Source organism: Tenrec ecaudatus, chromosome 16 (genome assembly GCF_050624435.1).
Source record: "Tenrec ecaudatus isolate mTenEca1 chromosome 16, mTenEca1.hap1, whole genome shotgun sequence".
NCBI classification, from domain to species: domain Eukaryota; kingdom Metazoa; phylum Chordata; class Mammalia; order Afrosoricida; family Tenrecidae; genus Tenrec; species Tenrec ecaudatus.
The window spans coordinates 79,996,502-80,022,694 of record NC_134545.1 but is presented as its reverse complement, the minus strand read 5'-3'; the positions used below and the strand labels follow the sequence as shown (position 1 = coordinate 80,022,694).

The 26,193-nt window shown below is 52.5% G+C and overlaps 1 protein-coding gene across 17 annotated transcripts in view; it reads left to right on the top strand.

Moving 5' to 3' along the window:
* SORBS1 (sorbin and SH3 domain containing 1) overlaps positions 1 to 26,193 on the top strand; it is a 280,510-nt gene that overhangs the window by 233,115 nt on the left and 21,202 nt on the right. For 10 of the 17 annotated variants that reach the window (XM_075534903.1, XM_075534908.1, XM_075534899.1 and 7 more), the window contains 7 exons: positions 5,781 to 5,953; positions 8,651 to 8,736; positions 11,899 to 12,066; positions 16,241 to 16,287; positions 19,756 to 19,870; positions 20,025 to 20,150; positions 21,871 to 22,065. In XM_075534903.1, the coding sequence (XP_075391018.1) occupies positions 5,781 to 5,953; positions 8,651 to 8,736; positions 11,899 to 12,066; positions 16,241 to 16,287; positions 19,756 to 19,870; positions 20,025 to 20,150; positions 21,871 to 22,065 (910 nt within the window). Of the gene's footprint in view, positions 1 to 5,780; positions 5,954 to 6,460; positions 7,901 to 8,650; positions 8,737 to 11,898; positions 12,067 to 16,240; positions 16,288 to 19,755; positions 19,871 to 20,024; positions 20,151 to 21,870; positions 22,066 to 24,010; positions 24,785 to 26,193 lie in introns of all 17 variants that reach the window. The other 7 variants (XM_075534905.1, XM_075534910.1, XM_075534907.1 and 4 more) reach the window with 2 other exon arrangements.

Sequence of the window (26,193 nt, the reverse complement as noted above, 5' to 3'; positions counted from 1 at the left end):
AACCATTTGATTTGGGAGAAGAGCTTGTTCTGGTAGAGCATCTCCTGGTCCTCTCTCTCTCTCTCTCTCTCTCTCTCTCTCTCTCTCTCCTCTCTCTCTCTCTCTCATTCTTCAGAATGGGTCAGGGGAAGGGTCACAAACATGCCCTCTGCCCTGAATACACCCAGAATGAGCCACACTCACCTGTTCAGAGAAGAAGCCTGGCTTAATCTGAATCCGAATTCATGGATTTTGGGACAGATGTTATGGTCACTTGGCTGTGTCCTCCCTGCCTTGTCCAAGAAAGTACTTTGCAAAGAGGAATTAAATTAAAAAACCAGTCAGCTGGGGTTTGAGTATTTCATTGAGATAATGAGAAAGAAACATCATCCTCTTAGGGTAGTAATCAAAAGTGCCACCTAGATCCATGATGTTAACTTTCCCCCCTAGAAGTCTAGGCGCTTGTACTGTTACCATGCTCCAGAGCCTAAGAGTAAGTTGAGAAGCTCTGTGAGGACAGTCAGCCGGGGTAAAGAATGGATCCTTAGCAGGGCTGCCGGGTCAGTGTCTGACTGCTCACTGGCAAAGTTGGTGGTTCACACCCGCCAGCTGCTCTATGGGGGAAAGAGGAGGCTGCCTGAGCCTCTAAAGCAGTGGTTCTCAACCTATGGGTTGTGACCCCTTTGGGGGTTGAACGACCCTTTCACAGTAGCGAAATGACAGCTATGAAGTCAAAACGAAAATAATTTTGTTTGGGGGTCACCACCACATGAGGAATTGTATTCAGGGGTGGCGGTATTAGGAAGGTTGGGAACCACTGCTATAGAGAGTCGCTGTGAGTCAGAAGTGTGCTCGGTGTGGTGAGTTAGTACCATTTTTGTTTTTCTGTAATTCTGTGTGAACATGATTGCAGGAGGCTAATGAGCACGACTTAAAGAGAAAATTGACTCAACCAGTCTAAGTACTTACCTATATGTAGCTACCTGATGGGTTAATTTACCCACGCTTTTTGCTTGTATCATTGAAATAGTTTTCCAAAGAACTCTGATTTTCAGCCTTCGCCTACAGCTCATGAAATACTTCGCAGAAACACGGGGTCCCCCTCTCCCTCCCCGCCCTCCCCCCTTTGTTAGACTACCGTTAGGACCCGGTAGTGTAGTGGTCACATGTTGGGCGGCGACCTGCAAGAGAACAGTGGGCTTTCTGCTCCCGTAAAGAGTTACAGCTTCAGAGCCTCACAGCGACTGGATGGCGGTGAGTTTGGTGTGGTGGGAGTTAGCAGGTCCCATGATTAGCAGGGGAGATTTACTTATCTTCTCAGTACTTGGATCATTGGTTGCTGAGCCAAAGAGCTATACTATGGTTGACCACCAGGTGGCAGTCAGGAACAAACTGTTCCTCCCTAAGAGGATGCGATTACAGGTGCTCCCTGTTTATGGAAGGTTCGCTTTCCATTACCTTCATTAACGCTCTGCTTCAGTACTTGTTTTGGCTAATGAAACGGTTCCACTTCCGTGAAGAAGCGGTCAGCACATGTTTTTCAGAAAGCTGCTAAGGGGACAGCAGGCGCCCTAGTAGTGAGCTTGACCTCGCTCTGCTTCTTCCTGGGAAACCTTACGCAGTGGTCCCGCCTCAAGCCGCCATGGCTTTGAACTGTCTGCGAACACTGTATGCTAGTGGGGGGTTAAGTTTTATGAGCTATTTCGTATGGTTTGGGTAAGTTATTCTGTTAAGACAGAATGCTCGTATTTTTCCCCTTATGAGTTAATAACGGTAATTATTTCTTTGCTCTGTGCCATTCCGGCTTAGCAAAGGTTTCCTGAAACACTCTACTCTGAGGTAGCGAGGAGACCTGTATACCCCAAACCTGCTGTGACTCGCTCCATGCCAGCCCATATCCTCCAAGACAGAGTAGAACCTCCCCCCAAGGGTTTCCTGAGCAGAACATCTGTATGGAGGCAGCCTGCCACATTTTCCTCCTGTGGAGCAGCTGGTGGCTTTGAACAGCCAACCTTTGGGTTAGTAACCAAGCAAGCACTTTAACCATTGTGCCCCAGGGCTTCCAAGCTACAACTACAAACCCAAACCACACTTAACTGCCACGAGTCTGTTCCAATTCACAAAGCGCTTAGAGAGCAGAATGGAACGTATCCCAGATGGTTTCCAAAGATTTACAGAAGCTGGTCTGCTCCGGTGGATTGGAACCCTTTCCCCTCAAGTTGAGAACAAAGAAATCATTACCTAAAGAGCTGGGTGAAACTGTAGAGATTCTCCTGGGCAAATGTGTCAGAAACCTGCCTACAGAAGAATCATGTGTGCAACTAATACTTATTGAACCGCAGTGCTCTGCGGCAAGTGTGCAAAGACTGAGAAGATGAACTGCCTGCCCTCAAAGGTCCAGAGGGGAACTGGAGAGCGAGACTTGCCAAGAAGCCTCAACACGGAATATGCCTGCGTTGGTGGGACCCAGCAGGGAGGGGTCGCCTCGGTCTTGAAGGGGAGAAAGGTTAGGGAAGACTTTGTCCAGGGAGAAGGCAATAAAAGCTGAGTATAATTGGAAACTTTAATGCAGCTGCAAAGGCTAATGATGAAACATCCCTCCTCACCTTGTCTAGACTCCTTCCCCCACAGTCGCCATTAACAAGAGTTACATCCCTCCCCATTCACCTGATGGCTTAGAACAGCGAATTCAGTTCCACGAAAGTGAGCGTTTGTTTCACAGCTGCCCCCCCCCACGGAGAGTGATTATGCAAGTGCTCAGTAACTATTTGCTGAGTGAATAAATGAACAGTGGGACCGCGTGTTGGAGTGCGCCGAGGCTAGCAGGAGTGATGGCATGCTGACGGCGCACGTGTCGGTGAGAGGCGATGAGGCCGAGGTAACAGGTGGAAAGGGAGCGTCTGCCGTGTGCTGTGTCTGCAAGAGAAGTGGATAGGATGTGGCGACCAAGTGTGGGAACAAGGGGAGGAGGAAGGGAAGGGGTGGGGAGTCCCTGGACTTTCAGCTTACAAGTTGCTAAGTGGGTTTCCAGCTTGGGAGGATGAACAGAACTGGGTTTGGCCTTGGGACTGTTGGGTTTGAAATGCTTGAAAAACACCTAAGAGGAGAAACCTAGAGGCTGGTTAATGTTATGTGTCCGGAGCTTAAAAGGCAGCTCTATGTCAAAAACAGAGGTGCAGGGAGGTGCCATAGACCGTTTCAGCCATACCTGACGTTTCTGCAGATGAAAGACATTCAGGCAGAGGAAAAAAAGATGGTTTCCAAGTTTTTTCAACTCAGCAGATTCCTGGCTAGAGTCAGACTGGTACCCCTGACTACTTACAGGCTCTCACCTCCAGAGCAAACAGTGGTTGCTGGGGCTGCTAAGAGCTGAGCTTCTGAGCAAAATGTATTCAGTAATGCGGAGCTGCTGTTCTGACTGGGTCTTCCCCAGTCAGCCTGGGTCAGCGGTTTGCTTTTCTCATTCCTCTCTGGCCTAATTGGGCACAGCCAGGACTTAACGACTGCGTGACCCTGGAAGGATGCCTTTACCAGTCTGTACCTCGGTTTCCCCTTTTGTGCAGTGAGGCTCCCGACGCCCATCTTTCCAACATTATGAGACCTGTTGGGGACGCGAAGCTTTAAAAATGTTGTCCCAGAGCTTCTGGCTATTGTTTCTAAACAAAAAACTCTTCTTTTGCAAAGTGTTCGCATCTGGAAAATGCGTGCTGGCTGTTGTATCAGAAGAAAATCCCGTGGCCTAAGCAGATCCATAGGGAGTGGCTTCCTTAGGGCGGGAGTGTTGTGAAAACAATGGAGATGCTAGGTGGGATAACGCCCTTCAAGTGAGGTCAGGGGAGGGGGCTGGGGAGGTCAGGGCCCAGTCCTGGCCCAGCGTCCGCCATTTGAACCCAACCAGGCAGCCCTTGCCATCAGCTTCCAGGAGGCCGCCCGGCTTTGAAAACCCAATGGGGCAGGTTCGCCTTGGCACACATGGACCTCCAGGTGTGAGTCAGCACCCACTCACCAAGAACTAATAGCAACAGGGACGATAGGCCAGAGGTTCTGACCCCAGGTGAGGCAGCTCAGAGGCCAGCAGGACAGGGGCCACTGTCAGTCACCCCAGTGCTGAGAGGAGGGTCTGATTGCCTGGAATCGAGGTGCTCAGAGACCAGCCCCTCAACACCCCAGCTATCAGTCAGCAAAGGGAGAAGATAGCAATACAAACCAGTTGCTGTCTGTCTAGTCGGTCTTGATTCAGCAGGAGTCCCATCTGCGTCAGAGCAGAGCTGGACTTGGGCGTTTCCAGGGGCTGAATGTCTGCAGGAAGAGCACCAGGCCTTTCTTCTGAGGGGCCTATGGGAGAAACCTCCAGCCTTTCACCCTCCGTGGATGCCCCACGGATGTCCCTGTAGGGAAGTGTTAAGAAAGTGACCCGGAATGCTGTGTGGCGCCTGATGACGTGTAAAGTCCCAGCGCTGCCGTACTACCACCTGGGCCTCAGTCTCCTCATCTCAAAATGGATTTTTATAAATTAGGATTAGAGAGAGGACTGTTGTCAAGCACTTACTCTTGGAGTGCTGCCGTGGCCGCCACTGTCTGGGACCATGGAGGCTCGGAGGATGGGGTTATCCATAGAAAGAAAGATGTGTGCAAAAGTAAAATCCCATCCTCCATGGGTGGATAGAGGGAAAGAAAGGTTGATGGACAGATGCATGAAGAGGCGAATGTAGCCCGGTGTTTGTTGCGCAGTGTAGGGTTTGGGTGTATAGGTTTTCATGGTTATAGATTTTTTAAAACTTTTCTATAGACTTGAAAACATTCAAAATAGAGAATTGGGAGAGAGGAATTCCATCAAGATGTGGCTCTTCAGAAATGGAAAAATAGTGTTGATCCCAAGACGTGGAATTCAGTAAGAGTGAAATATACAGCCTAGCAGAAGCCAAAGTGTGTGTGTGTGTGTGTGTGTGTGCACGCGCACGCGTGTGCCCGCGTGTATGCGCGCGGGTCTCGACATGTCAGTGGCCAAGGGCATAGAGAAATGGGATTAGGAGGAAGGGAAGGGCTCACGTGCTTTTCATTTTTTCCCGTGCCCCACCTCATTCCAAAGGATCTGGTGGTAACTTGCAAAAATACCTAGATTACATCGAGGCACGAAACACCCAGCGGCTGTGGAGGGGCTGTGATTTCTCCTCTTGTGCGAGCTGAGCCGGAAGGTTCTGAACATACATGGCTGCGGGATCTGGCTGTCGTCCTAGGGGCCAGTAGAATTGGATGGTGCCAGTTTCTCTTGGCCTCTGTTTTTCCTTGCCGCCCGGGCAACTGGGCCTCCTGGGTACACTGCCGATGGGCAGGCAGTTTTCGGCTCTCATCGGCGAAATCACATGGGAAGAACAACCCAGGAGACTCGTCGGGCAGTGGACTTGAGATGGCTGCCACTGGGTGCGGCACCATGCCGCAGGCTTCACTAGTGCCTTGCTTGGGCCATCTTGCATGCTAGGCCCCCAGCCAACAGCCCCCACCCCCACCCACTGCCTACCCCTCACCCGGGCATTGTTCACAGTGCTGCCGTGTTACAAGCACAAATACAGACGTGTCAATTAGAGCACCTTTCCTGTTTGGACAAGATCCCAGAGTGCTCAGGACACCAGCAGGTCCGTCCGGTCTGTGGAAATAGTGCCTATGCGTCGGATCCTGGGGCCGGTAGCAAGGGTGTCTAGCCTTCAGCTGAGCAAAATGCCTAATGGGTACTTAACTCTCACCTCTTTTTGCCACCCCTCCCCTTCTTTTCCCTCTCTCGTCTGAAATGACATGGTCCGCAGCACATATTCTTCCAACTTCCATGCAGTGAAGAGGGAAACCGACGGGTCCCCAGGGGACCTCGCCGGCTTGGAGAATGAGAGGCAGATTTATAAGAGCGTCTTGGAAGGTGGTGACATCCCCCTGCAGGGCCTGAGTGGGCTCAAGAGACCCTCCAGCTCGGCTTCCACAAAAGGTGAGTGAGTGACATCTCAGGCCTCCCTGTCCCATCACAGTGGTGGTGGTGATGGTGGGAGCAGCTGCCAGCAGCCTGGAAAGTTCCTCATCCAGTCCAGTCCAGTCCAGTCCAGATCCAAGTCTGGGAGCCCCTGAGGTCCCCTCCAGTTTTCCCACTGGCCATTTTTCTTTCTGGTATCAGCTTCTCTTCCTTTGAAACCCCCCACCCTTGTTCTTCCTCAAGCATCTTTCATTATTTTTGTTCTAACCCCCTTTTCTTAGAAATTAGCTGAGCTTCAGCCTCTCCTGACTCTAGCAGGGTGACCTTTTTTTTTTTCATTGCATCTTCGCACCTGCTTTGCAGCACCGGTTATGTTGCTTCTAGACCTGAAATGGGATGGGGGAAAAAAGCCCTTAATGATAAATGAGCATGTTACCTTTCCTTTTTTTTTTTTTTTTACAATTTTCAGCAGCTTTTCAGCTTTAACCTAATGGGTCTGTTTATTTTATCCTGCATGCTTACCAGTGGACCGTAAAGGTGGGAATGCTCACATGATTTCTTCATCTTCGGTTCCTAGCCGAACGTGTAACACTAGCCATGCCTTAGGCCCCGGGTGTAAGCACAAGAAGCCCCTCTCGGCCGCAAAAGCCTGCATTTCGGAAATCCTCCCTTCCAAATTCAAACCCCGGCTCTCTGCTCCCAGCGCCCTCTTGCAGGAACCGAAGAGCCTCCTGCTGCCTTCGGAGAAGGCGCAGAGCTGCGAGAACCTTTGCGGCTCAGCATCAGCGCTGGGCGATTCCCGCCGGGCCCTCCGGCTGCACGCGGGGGGCAGCATCGAGAACCTGCTCTGGCGCTCGCGGCGGGACTGCGACGGCCGCTCGGGCAGCACCCTGAGCCTGCAGGAGTACGGCTCCAGCGGCCGCAGGCCCTGCCCGCTCTCCAGAAAGGCCGGCGTGCAGTTCTCCATGTTGTACCGGGACATGCACCAGATCAACCGGGCCGGCCTCCTCCTGGGCTCGGGCGCCGCCTCCGCCTCCAGCGTGCGGGACCTGGCCTCGCACTTTGAAAGGAGCGGCCTGGCGCTGGCCAGGGGCGAGCTGGGCCCCGGGCAGGAGGGCTCGGAACACATCCCCAAGCACACCGTGTCCTCCCGCATCAGCGCCTTCGAGCAGCTCATCCAGCGCTCCCGGTCCATGCCCTCCCTGGACCTGGCGGGCCGCCTGAGCAAGTCCCCCACGCCCCTGCTGGCCCGGAGCGGCCTGAGCGCCGCGCGCTCCGCCGAGTCCCTGCTGGAGTCCACCAAGCTGCGGCCCCGGGAGCTGGACGGCGTGATGAGCCCCCGGCGGGTCTACGCCGCCGCGACGTGTAGCAACGTGGCGGACCCCGCCCTGGGCTTCAGGGCCCTGGGGCCCGCCGACCCCCTGTCGGCCTGCTCGGAAGAACTGGACCACTGCTCGAACGCGTCCAGCGACAGCCGAGAGGGCAGCGTGCACGGAGACGCCCCCAGACACCGGCCCAACAAGTGCAAGGGCCCCTGCCCGGCCTCCTACACGCGCTTCACCACCATCCGCAAGCAGGAGCAGCAGCAGGGCCCCAGGCTGCCCGACGGGCGCCCCTCGGAGTCCCGGGGGGACAAGAGCGTTCTCCTCCGGAACATCTACCTGATGAGCCCCCTCCCCTTCCGGTTGAAAAAGCCCCTCCAGCACCCCCCCAGACAGCCTGCCCCCGCGGACTCCGCAGGCATCTTGGCGGACAAGAGGGCAGAGCAGCCCTGCCCCGGGGAGAAGCCCTCGGTGCCCGAACGCCTGTCTTCCCGGCTCGCCGTGGAGCGCCTACGCCTTAGCAGGGTCTCGGGGCCGGAGGACTGCCCCAGGGCCGTTAGCAACGGGCACGCCGTGCCCTTCCCAGACCACGGCCTGGACAAGAACAACAACCCACAAAGTGACCTGGGGACGGCCCGCCCAGGTGGCGTTTCGTGTCTTTGACCAGTCTCACCCACCCACCTACCCAGCCCCATCCGTCTCTCCATTCTGCTTGCTTCCCACCCCACCCCCCATATGCCCTTGGTGCCCATTTTCTGGTGCGTCCTTTGTTTTTCGTTTGTTTTGCTTGGCAGTTGATCATGGCTCGTAGTGGCTGCTCTTCTTTAAAAAACAAAGCCCCTGTGCCGTTCAGACTAACCCCCAAACTCTTGTTTCGAAAGAAAAATTGGCCGTTTAGCTCACCCGAGAAATTCCATCATTGGAACCCTTGACCCCCCCCCACTCTTGCTGTTTGCAACAATGCCCCAGCCCGGCCCAGCCCCCACGTAGCCCCCTGGTTTTTGGAGAGGCAGCCTCTCTCCATGGCCCTATGTGTGTGTGTGCGCGCGCGCGCGTGCGTGTGTATGTGATGCATGGTTTGTCCCTGTAAGATTCTGCACGCCTCTTAGTAGGACCCCTTCTCAGAGAAGGGCCTCTCTTTTTGCTCACCTTTTGCCTTCTGATTATGTTTCTTTCATATTAAAACAGGTTCACGGGTAGAGCCAAAGAGGGGTGGGGGTGGGGGAAGAGAGGTGGTGTGTGTCCTTTGGAATTTGTTTATGGATCGCTCATGGCTATGGGAAGAAACGTCCTGTTTGCCATTGGTGAAAGGTTGATAGCCGGAATCCGTTCCCCAGCCTGCTCCCCGGAACGAGCTCACTGCCTGTTTTAATGCCGCTCTGTTGTTTCGAAGATTCAGAGTCACCCAGACATTTTATCCCGGCTGACTACGTGGACACCACGGAGGATTTTATTCGAAGACGGCACGATGACAAAGAGGTAAATCCCATCTTTAGAAGCTCCGAGTGCTTCCTTCGCTAACAGGAAGGCAGGAAGGAAAGGTTCTGAGTGTCTGTGTCCCCGGGTGTCAGGCCTCGTGGGGAGAAGCTTAGATGGGGTCTTTAATGAGACCTGAGCAGCACACCTCGGTCCCCCTCCTCTTCTGGTCTACTTCTGGAGAACGTCAGACTCAGTGCCCCAAAACTCCGAGATAGGAATGCAAAGCCCAGCCACCACTGTTGCCTGGGGGGTAGGGGGGCTCAGGAAGAGGCTGCCCCCATTCATTCCGCTCATCATGAGAGTGGCATTTGCTTCACTCTTGCATTCTCTCCCTTCCCAGCCTGGTGTTCCCTAGGGAAGCCCGCCCACTCCTTCCTCTAGTGCTTAAATGCAAGAATGCAGGAGGAAAACCAAAATATAACATCATAACAAAATTCTTTTAAAGTCGCCTTTAAAAAAAAAAACGGTACTACTTTTAACTCAGAAGACAGATGATAACCCAGTAAAAGTTGGTGGGCACCAGCCAGGAACTTTTAAATGCAGCTACTGAATTTGAAGCTACTGAAATGCCTGTGTGCTGGGGATGTGGTACACCGGGCAGGGAGGGGAACCCATTCTCTCAGGGACTTGGTAAGAGGTGGCTTTACGTCAGAATGGGCCCCGTCACAGGCTCTGTGGTCATCAGGTGTTGATAGGATGAGTGCTTTCTGGACTTTGCATTCCCCGGGCCCATAAGAGTAAACTTCGATCCGATGTCCATTTCCCTGTAATCAGTTGAGAGACGGAAGAATTGCGTTGCTCCCTGTGGCAGCTGGGGAGGGATGTGCACACCCCTCTAAAACCTCCTTTTCCTTTCAAATCTGAAGTCCTTTTTTGGTGTGTGCTGCTGGTCTGCTGAGTGGGCTCTCCTTTGGGGATTATGGCATTGCTGACTTTGAGGAGAACCGAATGATAACCATCACGGCTGTCAGATAGTGAGACAGAAGCCAAACATTAACGGCCAAGCCTCTTTCCTCTTGCCCGGCACAGTCCAGACAGTACTCAGTAAGATACTTGGACCTGTCTGTGGAAAGAAACAAGAGGGAACATTGCACGTTCAGAATTTTTTCCAGTCAAGACCAGAAACTCATAGCGGGCACCCATCAGGCCATAAAGTCAAGTCATTATTGTAACTCTGTTGTCACGATCTAAGATTCTGTGAATAAAGAGGAAATTCCATGATCTGAGTATAAACCCTGAGTAAAGCGAAGGCTTTGTGGTGGAGTTCTTGCCCATGTGACCTATTTTCTTGAACTCAACTTAGCAGTGCGTGTGATAAAAGCTGCACCTAGAAGGTAAGCTGCGTGGCCCTTGAATGACATGGATTCACAGACCCTTCAAGGTTATCTGTTGACGTTCATGTGGCTAAACCTGCCTGATGGATGTGCTGAGCTCAAACACTAGGCCGGAAGCTTCTGTGCTATTCGATGTCCAGTGATTGTATTGAGGCCTGGTTAGAGCATCCGGGGCATTAAGAAAAGGCCTAAGATGGACGCCTCCATCACCAGCCCATTCCCACCAATGTCAGAAGAGCTCAGGATGCCCAGCACTTTCCTGGGCGAACACTTGATTCTTAACAGTGGTGTAACGGCATTTCAGAAAAGACAAATGTGTCAGCTCAGCTGGATCATCGATCCAATACCCCTTCTCCCTCCACAGGAGGACCATGGCAGAGAGACTTGCCCACAGCCACATAGCAAGTGGCATGATACCAGAGACAGAGCTGGAGACCAGGGCCAGAATTTCTGGGCCAGCGTGCTCTCCGGGGCCCTGTGCTTTTTGTAAAGCGCTGCCTTCTGTCTCTGTTCTCCTGGTCTTTCCAGTGACCCATCGAGCGCTGAGAGCCATTTGCCGAGATGTCAGTTGCTTCGTCGACCAGATCAAGCCCCCACTGTTCTTTAGAACTAGATGTCGCTTTCGAGGCCTGGACTTACCTGCTGGGACAATACTGAGATTTCACCGAACATGCCACGAATGATCAATTTCCCTGATTGCTTTCCAATAAGAACACAGTCCCAGGAGCCAGAGGTTGTCATAGAGGGTATTCCAAATCATAGTGACCCTGTCAGACAGAGTAGAATTGCTCCTTAGGATTGATTGAGAATGTAAACCTTAACGAGAGCAGAAAACCTCACCTTTCTCCCAAGGAGCAGCTGGTGAATTTGAACCACTGGCCTTGCAGTTAGTAGCCCAATGCTTAAACCCCTGGCTCTTTTAGGTTGGAATCATATAAGAAACCACATGAAATTTGTATTTCACAACCTCGTTTCCCTAGGTAACAAGAGGGCATTTGGTAAACTACAGCATTGTTTAATTTTTCAAAAGGCTTTGAAAAGTAATATGGGAGAGAATGATCTCATCTATTGTTCTTAAGTTGCATATTTATCTTCACCTCGTTCCCTCAACCTGGGCTACAGTGCCACCTCATGAAGAAATGTTTACGTGTGAGAGGAGAGTAAGGAAGCCATGGTGCTCTCTCCCAGGCCCTTTGTGGGAAGAGGGCTGGCCTAGGAGAAGGGGTGCTGTGTTTTCTGAATGGGCAGCGCCGCTCTTTTAAGCAGAGCAGCGGACGGGGGAGCACAAAGTGGCCTGGTTGCCCTCCAGCCCCTTTGTCAAAGCCTGTATCAGGCCAGCCAGATTGAGAGGGGTAGGGGGAATCGCCTCCACCCTAGCCCCAGCATGGGAACCCCTGTGGACACCCCTCACTGCCTGTGCCAGGTAAGGCTAGCACTCCCAGCCTCCCGCTGCAGGCTGCAGCCCAGCATGCTCGCGAATGCTCTGGACGGAGCCCCTGGCTCACCTCACCTTCGATGCCCGGGCACCGGGAGGCAAGAGGCTCCTGTCTGGGCCAGGGGATGATTTGCCAGGCGGTATAATTGTGTGGAACTCCCCCCCTCCCCCCCCCCCAAACCCCAGCTTCCCTCCGTCTCTCCAGCACAGGGCTGTCTCCTTCCCACCCAGAGGGTGCAGGAGGTGGTTCCACGAGGCCCCTCCCACACCTGCCACCCCACCCCACCCCCGCACCCATTCCCCAGCATCTTGTTCCTCTGTTGCTTTTGTTGGCGGTTTCCTAGGTCCCTGGGCCCGATAATTCACTGCCCATTTTATGTAATTTCATGGCAGAAACTTTTAGCGGACCAGAGACGACTTAAGCGCGAGCAAGAAGAGGCCGATATCGCCGCTCGGCGCCACACGGGCGTCATCCCGACACACCATCAGTTTATCACTAATGAGCGCTTTGGGGACCTGCTCAATATAGACGATACGGCAAAAAGGAAATCTGGGTCAGAGGTCTGTTTTGGTCGCCTCGATCTGCTGCTTGGCCCAAAGCGATACTTGCTTCCCCCGCAGCATTGCCCCGCTCGCTGTAGGCCATAGTTCCCCAGACGGGCTCTCATCCGGGCTGCACGTAGGCTTGCTTTGGCTCCTTGTGGCTGGTGCCAGGATGTGAGCCTCCCATCATGCCCTGTGCTGTGTATGTTCGAGCATGCCTGGCTGCGGGGCCCGGGGCCTGCTGGCGCACCCCTCACTCATGCATGTCTGGAGCGTGTCGGCCGCCTTCATGAGTCCTCGACATCCCGCGTTTCCCTACCAATGCTGTTTCGCCTGTGCATTCTGCCTGCAGCCTGTAGGCATACGCATTCGTAGCTTGTGCTAGAGACACAGATAGCGGTCCCCCTTTTGAAGCGACGGTGGAGGAGCTCCCTTAGAGTCCAGCGGTTAGCTAGTCATGCTTTCTTGGCGCCATTGACAAAGGCCATTCCTGTTGGAGTGTCAGGGAAGAAACCGCTTTGCTGCTCCGACCTGGTGAGTTACTCTAGTGTCCACAGGGCTGAAGCACCTCACTAGCGTTCGGAAAAGCAGGGAGTCTGCCCCTGAGTGCTGACAGTGCTAACCCCAGCTTACAACAGCTGAATAAGGGGGACAGAGGGAGACAGGGCCTCTGCAGCCTCTTGGCCTCTGCACGAATGGTGAAATTCTCATGCGGGCCAAGTGCAGCATCTGGCGTAAGTTTGCGGGGCGGGGGGGGGGGGTTATTTGTCACGTGACCCTTCAAGAGCCCTGCCAAGAATGATCTTCTCTGAGAGTTGTGTGGGGGGCGCTTGGAATAGGAGGGGAGTCATAGAGAAAGGGGTCCAAAGTCAGCTTTTGGAACTTTCCAGTATTAAAGTTGATTAACACTGACGCTTGTCTTGTCAATACTGGAGTAAAAATAATGGCATTTAAAAAAGGAAAAAGAGAGGAAGAGAGAAGAAAGTGAGAATTAGATTAAAAAAAGGAATTTGGGGGAGTGGGAGAGGGGACCAAAAACCAAACTCACTTCCGTGGAGTGGATGCCGGCGCATAGCGACCCCATAGGACAGGGTAGAACTGCCCTGTGAGTTTCCGGGACTCTTAACTCTCGCGGGAGTAGAAAGCCCTTTCTTCCCCCCACAGAGTGGCTGAGGGTTTCCAACAGCAAGGTCCTATCCACTACCCCACCAGGGCTCCCTGGGAAGAGGGGAAGGAGACTCTACACTACCAGGGAGAAACTAACAGGGAAGAGGTAAAAGCTAGCCAGGTGTTACTTCCATGCCGGGGAAGGACGGCCCTCGGAGCTCCGGCTCCTCGAAGCAGTTCAGTTGTGGAGGCTCTGCTGAGGGCTTGTCCACATTCAGGCCTAAACATTGGTGACTGAAGAAGGAGATGGGGACACGCAAAGGCCACCTAGATACACATGCAAATAAAGCCGCGACTCTGCTGGAGTACCCAGGGCCAGGGGCACACTGCGCAGTCCGTCCTACCGCCTGCAGCCTGCAGCGGTGGTTCTCAGAATTGAGCTAGCATCCAAGGACTTGCTGAAATACAGGTAGCCGAATGCTAGGGTAGGACCTGAACCTGTACCTTGCTAAGAAGTTTTCTTTTGATGTCGACAGTGCCGCTTGAGAGACCCTGCCTTAGAAGCTGACCAGTAGAGACTGACGAGCCCCCGGGGCACCGCGTAGGTGGACTTCAGTAGAACTGGGGGGGGGGGGGATGAGAGAGAGACTCAGAGCCTGCCCTGGGGGCTGCTAGTGTGCTGGGAGAAGCACCATGTTGTGAGAGGAGAGAAAGATGAAATGGGCCTTGGGAAGAATTAAAAGAAGGAAAATCAAGCTTTGCTCCATTAGTGAGGACCCACAGATTTCCTAAGAATTCAGTGGCGTCCGTGTTTGTGACCTTGAGTTATGTATAGATTGCCTGTAATGCACGCGTAATAATAATCTTACCAACTCCTAGTTGATCCAGCCAAGCCAATGTACAGATTAAACACTGAACAAGCTCACCTGCATAGTTGATTAGTTTGATGAGTAATGCTGTTTTGCTCCGCTCGACCACTCTAGGCTGTGGAGGTGACACTGTGTCGATAGAGATTCCCGACACTTCTCACAACTCTGGTGACTTCTTTCTCCCACAGCATTTATCTATTGGCATCGCTGAGAAAGTCATCCTTACTGTGCACCCACAAGGTCACTTGGCCTTGTCAGTGAGCTTGCCATTTATCATTAACCCTACATGTATTCTTGACTCATTAACCTACAACTGTTAAACTATGCCAGTTGATCACAAATGCAAGTATTGAAATAGGTATTGGCAATACATTGATTATAAGCTGGCTCATTCAATTGACTGTTAACGTGTACATGTACTTAAAATGAAAACCAACACTGCCAGCGAGTGATTCCAACTCAAATGACCCTACAGGACAGAGTAGAACCGCCCCTGTGGGTCTCCGGGGCTGTAACTCTTTACGGGAGCAGAAAGTCTTGTTTTAAAGTAGAAAGCATTGTACTGACATAGATTAAAACACTCACTGCTGGCAGCTCATAGAGACCCTAGAGGACAGAGCTGCCCCTGTGGGTTTCCAAGGCTGTAAATCTTTACAGAGGTAGAAAACCTCATTTTCTCTCCCTTTGAGTGGCTGATTGTTTTGAACCGCTGACGCTGCAGTTTGCCGCCATTACCCACAAAGCCACCAGGGGTACCTATGTAGCGAAGTGGGTGGAAATATCAAAGTAAACTGCAAAAGTAAAAACAAAAGTAAATTCCTGTGGCAAAGTCACTGCTGTGAAGCAGATCCCTCTAGTACCCCCTGATCCCGTGTAAGGAGCCTGGACATATGAGTGAGGCATGGTACAGAGTGATTAGGATCTGAAACTATTGTTGATTCGGCTTTTATAGTACTGTATTTTCTCATGAGCATCCTGGCTTCCCCCCCCCCCCCCCCCCCCCGCCAATACTGAGGAGGAAATGCATAATTTAAATGTCATCATGTTAGTTCCCAGACCAGAAAGTCATGGCCCTTGAAGTTGGAAGACCCCTGGTGCTGAAAGGAAGCTTTGGTCCGCAAGCAGCACCAGGTATTAGGCATCCCTGCTTTTTAGGGACTGCTCAGGAGGGAGAGAGAGAGATACGTTCTACTGGCCACCAGAAATCGCTGGACATAGGATTCCTCCCTCCTACTTTCCTCTAACTTAAACAAGTAAAAGATGAGGAAGAAATGTAAATAATTATGGTGTGGTAAATAAAGGCACACTTCTTGAGGGGCTGGGTGCTGAAAGTCAAGAGGGGTCAGGAGAGGTATAGCCAACCGCTTCACCAGACTCCCAACAGGCGGAAGACCTGGGTGCAATAAGAGAGCAAGATAGTGAGGTCAGGGTAGGAGATGGGTGCTCACAGGCTTACCCCAGGTCAGAATGGAGAATCCTTCCAGAGAGGCAGCTGAGTGCCTCTGGACTTCACAGCCAGCAAGTCATGTGGTGCAAGTATTTGAGGAGTGCTCTTTGTGGTCCTGGGTGACAGTGGATCAGAGTGAACGGAAGCTTTGTGCCTGGGGGAACTAGAGGTCAAACCTGAGCAGGTCCAGGAGCCATGGCGGCGTGGTTGGTGTGACTTGGTGAGGATGCGGAGACTGAGAGGTTCTGATTTCTAGGCCTGAGGTCTGGAAGGGGGCGGGGGAGCAGCCCCCATCAGGAATGGGAATAACTTGGCAAGGTGTAGGTCTCTGTCAGATGACTTCGTGGCACACGAGACACAGGAGGTGAAAAGTTAGCTGAGACGAGGTTGCCTCTGCTACAGGTCATGATTTAAGTCAAGCATATGGAAGATGTCCCCGAAGAGTAAGACCATCGATAAGGAACGTCCCAGGACTTCGGCTTTCCCCTGTTTTGATCCCCAGCGGGTCAGGGTAACTTTAGGGCTTTCTCACCATCTCCTTTCCCCCAAATCTGGCCCTGCGTCGGGGTCTCCTCAGACCCAGCATAGTTGACAGAATGTCCATCCAGTGCTGTGCAGTCAGGCAGCTGGATTCTGCCCAGGCTTCTCCACCAGAACAGAAGGGTTAGGAATGAATGGTCGTGCTTTGCTTTCAAGAAACTTGTGAAAACACGTCCTCTTCCTTGCAGATGAGCCGCGACTTTAACCGCCCCTGTTTTCTTGTCTTTAGATGAGACCTGCCAGAGCCAAGTTTGACTTTAAAGCTCAGACACTAAAGTAAGTGCCTTGTCATTTTTATTTGTTGTCTTAACTGCTTCTTCGAAATAGCAGTTCACTTTTAGAGGAGAATCGGGAGAGAAGCGGTAAAAAAAACAACGTTTGAATAACGCTGAACAGTCACAAGCATGGCTCAGAGTCCTTACCTTGTTCAACCCTCATCACACGGTCCCTCCACTGTAGCCTCCCCTGAGGGGTGATACTATTATAATCCCCTTTGGACAGCGAGGAAGCAGATTAACCGGCTCAGGAGCCAAACAGTAAAAGGCTCTGCTTCGAATCCGGGAACAATGTGAAGCTCAACATCATCAAGAAAGACCAGACTTTCTGGGCTGATACAAATCGGAGACTCAACCTTGGACACCCTTTGAACCTGCCACTGAAGCCACTTCCAGAGGTCACCTTTCAGCCCAAGACTAGATTTGAATCCTGTAAAATACACAGTGATACCTACGAGAGAGTGTGCTGCTTAGAATCATGAAATACATTGGACCAAAATGGGCAGCATCTTTCCCAAAGCGAAAATGAGGAGGCAAGGAGGGAGGGTCAGGAAACAAAGGGGCAAAGACAGACGGCAAGATGAAGATGGGACCCAGCACAGACAGCAACCGTGTAGAGACGATTGCACAGCAAGTGAACTTGCTGTGTAAACTTTCATGGAAAACCCAGTAAGATGTTCTCAAAGGAACTTGCCCAGACAGGTAAGTAAAGCGTGAGGCCAGAGCCTGTACTCTCCTCCACTGGGCCTTCTCCTGTGTAGGGGGCTCCTTTTGCTTGATTGAGGAGTGGCTTGATCTGCCAAGCCCTCTCTAGAGAAGGGACCAGCGCCAATTACCAGGACAATTGCTTGACCAGCTCTGCTGAGACAACCAGGAGGTAGCAGGCTTGTGGGACCCCACAAGAAAGGGACTAAACTTTCTCCAAGCAGTTTCCTCAGAGCGCCGGAAGATGTTTCTCCAAAACAGTGGTTCATCAGGAAAACGACTACATAGTACTTTCTACCCCCCACCCCACCTAGCCCCTGGAAGGGAGCCCACGCAGCTTTGGTCCTGATAATCCTCCAACGTGAATGGTCAGGCCAGGATTGCTAGAACCCAAGGGCAAATCGGTGCACTCAGCTGTGGTTGCCGTCACTCCAGCTCTTTGAAGTATCAGCTCAGGAGGAGATGGTAGTTTCCTGTACCGGAAAGAGCATGGGCTTTCCCCTTTCGTGCAAGGGAAAGAAAGTCCTGGGTTCAAATCCTGATTATGCCACCACGTAGGGTCTTTGTGACGGTGGACAAGTTCCCCAGTGTTTCCCACTCTGTTTCCTCATCTGTGTGATGTGGATAAAAGTGTTTCTCTTACATGTCCGTTTAAGGGTACAAATAACATCATTCATCACCAGTAAAACATTTTGCACAATAAAGCAGAATGAATACTCAAAATCGGTTCTCTTCCCCCATCCTTTCTGTTAACTGGAGCAGGGAGAGCAGAGGTAGGTAGGTCTTTTCTCTGCTTAATCAAATCGGTACTTTTTCCCTTTGAATTGGGAACATTCTGTGTGGGACTCATTGAGTGGGGTGGTGACGGCATCGCATCTGCCCCCCTCTCCTTTGTAAAGGCTGGAAAAAGCCATTGTTTCCTTCGGAACAATGCCGTCCAATAGAACCAGGTGAGGAGCTGGACTCCACGGACACGGTGACCGGACATCAACATAATTGATCCTAGAGAGAGCCCTCCAACTTGGGGTTTACATCATGTCGCGTGACCTGAACAAAAAAGAAAAGATAATGACACAAAACCATTTAAAGACTAAATGCCAGAGACACCGACTTTGCATCTTTGAAACTGCGTCACGGTCTCTTGGTTCTACATTTCCTGATGGTACTCCAGAGAGTGTGCTCGGAGAGCTACTGGGAGCCAACAGAGTCGACAGTTGTGTCCCCATGGGACTTCATCGTGGGGTTCTGTGGGAGATGGGTGGGGGGCCCGTGGCAGGAAGGATGACAGCCCCAGGGACCCGGTGGTATAACTGGTTATGATCACAGATCTCTCTGCACTTGTCGGTCACTCTCAAAATTGCCCTTGCCTGACAGAAGCCATCGTAGCCCCCACCAGCCCTCTCTGTAGCTGAGTCCCTCGGGCTGCTGCCTTAGAATTAGAAGCTTGCTCATCTCCAGTGCGCAGTGAGAGGCTGAGAGGCTGAGGGCTCCTTTGTGTGCTCCTGATGGGACCGAGGAGAAGGGATTCAGAACACCCCCAGGGAGAGGGCTCTATGAGAATTTGCCAAAGATATTCCCATTCCCTTATTCCAAAGGCAAATATAGCCCCCTTCCCAGGCTGAGTTGGGATCAGAATCCTGCCCCATCAGCACGGAAGCCACAAAGGCCGCCTTGCTCATGCAGGCCACACGGTGCTGATTCTGTGTAAAGATTTCCAGATGTGCCCCATTGTTTAGCCAGCATCCTCACATACCGTGGGACTTCCTGGTACACTGCAAAGCAGGCATGCCCCCTCCAAATTACAATCAGGGGCCCCATGTTCTTGGTTTGATGCAAATGGCAGGCGTGGAATCGAGGCCTTTTTTTTTTTTTCCTAATTAAAAACAGTTTCAAATTTTCTGCTCTCCTCTTAGGTTTTCATTTTATTCATAATGGATCTTTTGATTGTGCTTTTTAAAAAAGGAGCCCTAGTTAGATGCTGCCATCATGATTGGAACTAGCAAATGGGTGGATATAGACTTATTAGTTAGCAATCTGAAGGAAAATCCACTTTTCTTTCCAAGATCCCTTTCCCATGTCGGAAAGGAATTAACATTCACCCGGGCAGCAGGTTTTTGCATTTTCCCAACAACCCTGATTTTAGATCAAGAGAGAGCAAGTCTCGGCGAGGTTCAGGATCTGTCCAAGTTCCTGGTAGAACTGGGTTCTGAACTCCGCTCCATCGACTTCGGAGCTATTTTGCATGATCGATAGATGATGAGCGGTAAAGGGATTGGGCCAGGTCGCTTGAATGGGCAGGCTTATAGGCTACCAAGTGATACCATATGATTAAGGGTAATTTAATTGGAGATGTGGCTTATCAGGCTTGCAAAGAGGGTCAGGAAGGCAGATGTCTGCGGAAGTTTTTTTTAATAAATCATTTAGTATCAGTTGAGACCACTGGATACATCACTGTCTCTCGGTTGAGTAATCCAAGCATCAGACAGCTGTCATGCTGTAAGATATGTCGAGACACGCACAGCAGATCCCGATTGCCCTTCCATTGCCATGCTACCCTCCGTCCCTTAAAAGCCTGGGAAACGCCAAGTATGGGGTCATCTCCTCCGGAGTGGAGTTCTTACTGCCATATAGGGGCCGCTCCTCTGTCCTCTGCCCCTGGGGCCTCGCTTGGAGTGTCCTCCTTTTGCTAAAACACTGAAGTGTCTTCATCGTGCACATCCTGAACAAACCCTCTACTCAAGCTCCACGGCCCCTCTGTTGACAGGGAACTTCCGCTGCAGAAGGGGGACATCGTTTACATTTACAAGCAGATTGACCAGAACTGGTACGAAGGCGAGCACCACGGCCGGGTGGGCATCTTCCCACGCACCTACATCGAGGTACCATGGCTCTTACTCTCTAAGGAGATGCCCAGCCAGGCCCACAGCGCCGTTGACTAACCCAGGCACGTTGTGTTTTGCTTCCGTGTTTTTTCTCTCGTCCCTTCTTCTTTTTCTCTCTCTTCTTCCTCTTCTGCCTCCTTTCCATTCTCAGCTTCTCCCTCCGGCTGAGAAAGCTCAGCCCAAGAAGTTGACACCGGTGCAGATTTTGGAATACGGCGAAGCTCTTGCAAAGTTTAACTTTAACGGCGATACGCAAGTGGAAATGTCCTTCAGAAAGGTAAGCCGCCCTCCTCACCACGTGCTTTGGGCTCCAGCGGGTGCCGCTCTTGTGGGCAGTGTGATGGGCCTGGTCTGGTGGGCCAGCGTGGCAGTGCCATCTGTACCCCGTAGAGATGTGCGCCAGTCATGCTTGAGTTCAGGGAAGTGGGGGTTGTCTGAGCTTAGGTATGTTGTCAGCATAAGCCACGGTCAGGTGTCAGGTTTTCGACTGCAGTGTTCAAGTTCAGCATCTCAAGAGTCTGAGACTGTTGCCAGCGAGAGTGCTGGAAGGTGAACCCTGTCCATGAGGAAGCCTCCAAAATACACCGTGGGCCCAGCAAATGGACTTGAGCGTTGGAGTGACACCAAAGATGGGGCAGCGTTTCCTGTGGCGTTGCTGTGAGTCAGACTCCATGGCAACCAGCACCAAGTGTAGCCAGTGTCCAACCCACCTTGATTGAGCAACTGATGATAGGCTCAAATCTGGGGTAGGACAGGTTTTACAGCATATTGACACAAGCTGTTGGACAAGGCAAGTTAGTTTTTGTTTTCCCAGAGCGGGAGCCAAATCTTAAAAACTCTTAAGGCACAAAGTCACCTGTGTAGCTTTTGAGGCATGATGTAATCTTTGCAGGCCACGGTTTGCTCTTACCTAGCGAGAAGATAAAGAGCCCCGCTGGTAGAATTGAAGGTGGGCAGGAAGAGGCAGAGGGTGGAAAGCCCCCTGGGCTGACACACAGTCAGGAAACAGACGATGTCAGTCTTTCTAAGGCCCACCCCCCCCCTCACCTTCCAGTAACCCGGCATGTTTTTTAACTCTGTGGCAAGAGACTACGACCTCAGCCTTCAAAGGCTGTGCCTGCCCCAGGCTCGCCTCACAACAGTCTTAAAGCTGCTCGTTCTGTTGAGGGTGGGGAAAGTGGGCTGCGCCTACCGAGAAGGTGAGCTAGCTGCCTTCAACGCGCCTCCCTGGTGCTGCGCTTAGGGCACGTTCCCGCAGTCGCGCGCCACCATCACAAATGCAGAAGCGTGTCTTTTGTAAAGAAGGCCGTTCGCTGGATGGTACGGAGTATTTTTTTTTTTTAAAGAACAGTGTTCAAAAGTTAAATGCGATTGTACTGTTTTCATCAGCAAACAGTGTGACACATTACACACACGCTGAGAGAAATCCGGGAAGATCGTATAGCAAAGTGCTAGGGGTTATCCCCCTAGAGGTGGCCCCCTGGCCCATTCTGAGGTCTTCTGTCGGTTCATGGGGCTTGGAATTCTTCTATAACAATACCTGTGCCAGGAGCTTTATAAAAAGAAAGAAAAGATACCTCCCCCAAAGAAAAACACATTTGTCTGAGAGAAGTATAACTAGCCAGTGAGTTAGCTATTGGCTAGCTCCAGTATATCAGACTTGTTGCTACTATATAGCTATATCTCTATGTTTATATATATCTGAAGCCCTCCGCTTGTGTTCAAGCTGGAGGTGCTGCGTCTGACCGTCTCCCCTCCTGCGATGATGTTTAAAGACACAGCGTCACTGTCCAGTGTCCAGCCACCTCTGGTAGCCCCCCTGCTGCTCGCAGCCCCCTCCCCTCGCAGTGCCGTTTCCTCCAGGCAGCTGCGGCAAGGGACGTTTTCCTGTGAGCCAAGAACATGATCAATAACCCCAGCACCCGTGACGCAGGCAGGGGCCGCCGGCTGCCGAGTACGGTGTGCGACAAAGGGCCTTCCCTTGCTGTGTCTTTCAGGGGGAGAGGATCACGCTGCTCCGACAGGTGGATGAGAACTGGTATGAAGGTCGGATCCCGGGAACGTCCCGGCAAGGCATCTTCCCCATCACCTATGTGGACGTGATCAAACGGCCACTGGTGAAACCCCCCATGGACTACACTGACCTGCCATTCTCCTCCTCCCCAAGCCGTAGTGCCACCGCAAGCCCACAGGTACCTAGCTTCCAGTCTGCACACTCAGCGTGACAGCCCACGGGTGCTGACGGCACTGAGATTCGGGTCTGCCCGCAGCAGGGCAGGGTGCTCACTCGCATGTCTCGCTATACGTACAAATGGCATTTGTCGAGCTCTTGTTGGGGGAGAGGTGATCTTGGGGAAGGAAAGTGATCGGGAGACAAGGTGAATAGTGACAGGAACCTCTCTTAGTCAGTTGGTCCAAAGCTCAGTGTTACGAGCCTCCCATTGCGGAGAGCTGGTGCTGCATCGTGAGAACGATGCCCAGCATGGTGTTCTTAGTCACCTGGTGGGCCAGGCTTCCCCTCGCCACTCCCAAATATGGGGAAAGCACCAGAGTCTCCTTTGCATACTTTCCCTGGCAAGAGGCTGGGATCGAACTTACAACATCTCTGTGAGGCCAGCCTGAAAGGAATTAGGTATATGGATGGGATAAGATGTTGGCCTAACTGGACATGAATTGTAAGTAAGCTCGCTTGAAAGTTTAAGTTATGCCAAGCCCACCCTCACTTTCCCAAAGCCAGGGAAGCTGGGGTTCCACAGGGGCACGTGTGAGTGGCATCTGGCGGAATGAGCTGGAGGCACAGGGTAAGTTGTAAGGCGAGCACCCGGACCCTGGGACCCGAGATGACACTGAGAAGGTGCCTCATTTTCTCACTCTACTCATTTCCTTCTCCCACCTGCTCATTGCTGACCCCAAGAGCAAGACCCAGATCCTCCACTCCCACCTACCTGCTCATTACCAACCTCTGCCAGCAAGACCCACGTCCTAGGATCACACAGGGTGGGAGGTGATATTGGAACAGGGTGTTCTGCTTTGTGATAATTTTGGGCAACCAGCTGAATTTGTTGCTCAACCAGAGCCAGGCCTGATTGTAAAACCAGATGACTACATGTGTTAGTCCGGGGAGACTAGAGAAACAAATCCATAGATACTCATGTGTCTAAGAAAGAGCTTTATATACAAGAGCAATTGAATATTGAGAAAACAGCCCAGCCCAGTCAGATCACGTCCATAAGTCCAATATTAGCCCATATGTCTGATACCAATCTATAAAGTCCTCTTCAGATTCATGAAACATATGCAATGATGCTGAATGCAGGAAGATCACAGGGCAGTGGGTGGGAAGTATTGTGGATCCAGTGGTGTAAGCATCTCAACATTGGCAGGGATCTCCATGTGGCTTCTCCAGCGCAGGGCACTGGCATAACAACATGTGTTTTGTCAGCTGTAATATCTCCCAGGGAGTTACTAGTGAGAAAGAGTATCTCCCGCCTCTAAGGAGGAATACAGGAGTTCCAAGTATCCTCAGGAGAAGGCTATGCCCACACAGAGGCCTCATTGACCAGATTGGCAGGTTAGACCCCACCCCTTCACTGTTAATCCTCTCAAGTTGACAACCGATGATATAACTACCACAGAACATAAGTCATAGTCACTTCTGAAAGACTCCTCAGTGCACCCCTTAGAATAAAGGTCTAAGGAGGAACCAGGGAGATGAACTACCTTTTTTTTTTTTTTGCCTGGGGTTCTTGGGACAGGGCTTGGGTGGCAGAGGTGACTTGGGTGGAGGGTGAGAAGGTTGGACATCTGATTCTGCAGCCCAGGCAGGTGCCCAGTGTAACCACTCTCCAGGGACCCTTTCTCCCCACCACTGGCTTCTCCCATCCTCCCCCGGACAGCACACGCTCTCAACACACATGCGCGTACTCTTGGCCACGCACCCCCCACCCAGCTCCCCCTCTAGAACTAACTGAATGATGTCCTCTCTGGACACCCGTGTGTCCGGCTTCATCTCCTCCGTCCCATCCCTCGTTATGGCCACCCCCACCCCACGGTGAGTGTTTGGACTTCTTGCTTCCTCGGGCTGACATTTGTATCTTTTGCTTCTTTATCTTTTGTTTCTTCTCTCTCCTTTTTAAGTTCCCCCACCACAGCAAGCTCACCAGGCCAGCCCTCCCACCTCCGCCCACCCCTTGCCGAACCGTGTCCCCTGAGATGCGTGCTATCACCTCCGAGTGGATCTCGCTGACCGTGGGGGTCCCCGGCCAGCGTCCGCTGACCCTGACCCCACCCCTGCCTCCTCTGCCAGAGGCATCTCTCTGTAACCCCGACCCCCTCGCCTGGTCGGTGAGGGCCATGCCCTCCCTGCCCCTCAGCCTCCCTCCCTCTGGTTGGTCAGATCGGTCTACCCCCTACTTGGGAGTTTCCCCGCTGGCCCTGCCTCAGCCCCACCAACGCTACAGCCCGGCACCCAGTGCTCAGGCCTCCCTTCACGTCAACGGGGACAGTGGTATCCACTTGGCGCCTTCAGGTGTCCGTCAGGAGAGCTTCTCCCAGCCACTCTTTGGAAGCTCTGAGAAGGTCATCTCAGAGCTTAGCGATGCCTTTAGCAACCAGAGCAGGTGGCAGCAATGGAAGGACGAGAGCAGACAGCTCGAGAGGCGAGCAGAGAAGGAGGCAGGTGAGAGGTGCCCTGGCAGACCCACGATCTCTCAGAAGAACTGCTTGAGACCATCAGACGTGGTCAGGTGCCTGGGCACGGAACAGAGACTCTCAGAGTTCCACCCCCCTGAGGAAGGCCGGCCCTGCAGGCCCCTGGGTAGCGCCTTTCCCGGAAGGGAGGCTGAGCACACAGAGCTGCACAGAGGTGGCGAGCAGGCCGACAGGAAAGCTGCCCTGAGTGGTGTGAGCCAGGTAGGCCTGCGCATGCCGTGCGTGCCCTTGGCTGTGCATTGGACGGGGTGGGCTGGCTACCTACCCCGAACCCCGCTCCGAAGCCAAGTGGATGTGGATGAGACCCATTTATGTACCCAGTGGGGAGCGGAGGGGTCATTGAGTCAGGTGTCAGGGCTGGGCTCAACTGGAGCCAGTATAGGCTGGATCCTGGCCTCTCGAGGAGATCCAGAAGAGACTCCCGTGCCGGGTACCTCCAGGCCTGGCACAAAAGCCTTCGTCATGCCCTATCTGGGTCTTTGAGATTATCCTTGGTTTGCTCTAACCCAGCTGAGACCACCAGGCTTCTGTTTGGCGTGCCGTGGTGTGTGATGCACTGTTTGCGTAACCCACGTTGTGCTTCTAGTGCTCAGTTCCATCAGGTCGTCGTCCTGTTGTCCCGTGTTTGTGTGGGGAGCCTGGGCCTGTGTTTGCGGTGAATAGTGTGATGTGGTTCTGGGTTGGGGTGTGCAGGCCCGGCTCCCTGGGGCCCTGGTAGGCATGGGGTCAGCCAGTGGGCATGCCAGGTTTTGAAAGGGTGTGTCTATTTTCTCTCTGGGAGACCCACTCTGATGTTAGAGTTTGGATCGGGGTGGCTTTAGGATTTTCCAAGAGCTGAAAAGTTGCGGAGGAAAGGGACTTGGCCATTAGAATCCGGTCAAGGGTCTCATCTTGGCCGTGTGGTTTAGTGCCACGTTGGCTTTGGGCAGCCCTCCAAAGTATAGTGTGAGCTCGGGTTGGGTGTGTGCTGGGTGTGCAGTTGGAGAGAACTGGGTTGGAATGCTTGTTCCGCCTCTTACTAGCTGGGAACTTGGGAGTATTTCCTTCTCTGAGCCTCAGTTTCCTCACCTGTGAAATGGAGATATAGCAAACTCCTTCGTGGACTGGTTGTGAAGGTTCCGTGAAGTAATTTGTGAAGTGCTGTGCACAGGACTAGAACATGCCCAGCACTTTATAAATAGGAGCTAAAGAGCCACCCTCGTGGGCGAGGCCGCGCTCCTTCTGGAACTTGGTAGAACACTCTAGAACCTCTGTAGAACCAAATGGCATCCCCAACGTCATTTCCGAACCACTTATTGAGTGGTAAGTGTGTGCACACAGCGTGCTGGGTTCACCTCTCAGATCTGTGGTCCCGGCTTCCCTGTGAAGCATCACGGATTCACTCAGCAAGCCTACGGTCCCAGCCTTGGAGGGGTTGTGTCCATGTAGACTGGCCGGCATGGCAGTGTCACAAGGGCAGACAGAGAAATGCTTGCAGACCACAAGAGCACAAAGGGCGGAAGTGCACAGACAAGGCCACCCCTCCAGCTCCAGCCTACCCCACGCAGCCCACTGGTCAGTGTGTCAGCAGTGGGGGGCCCGTTGGAGGAGGGCAGTATGCAGAGGGATAA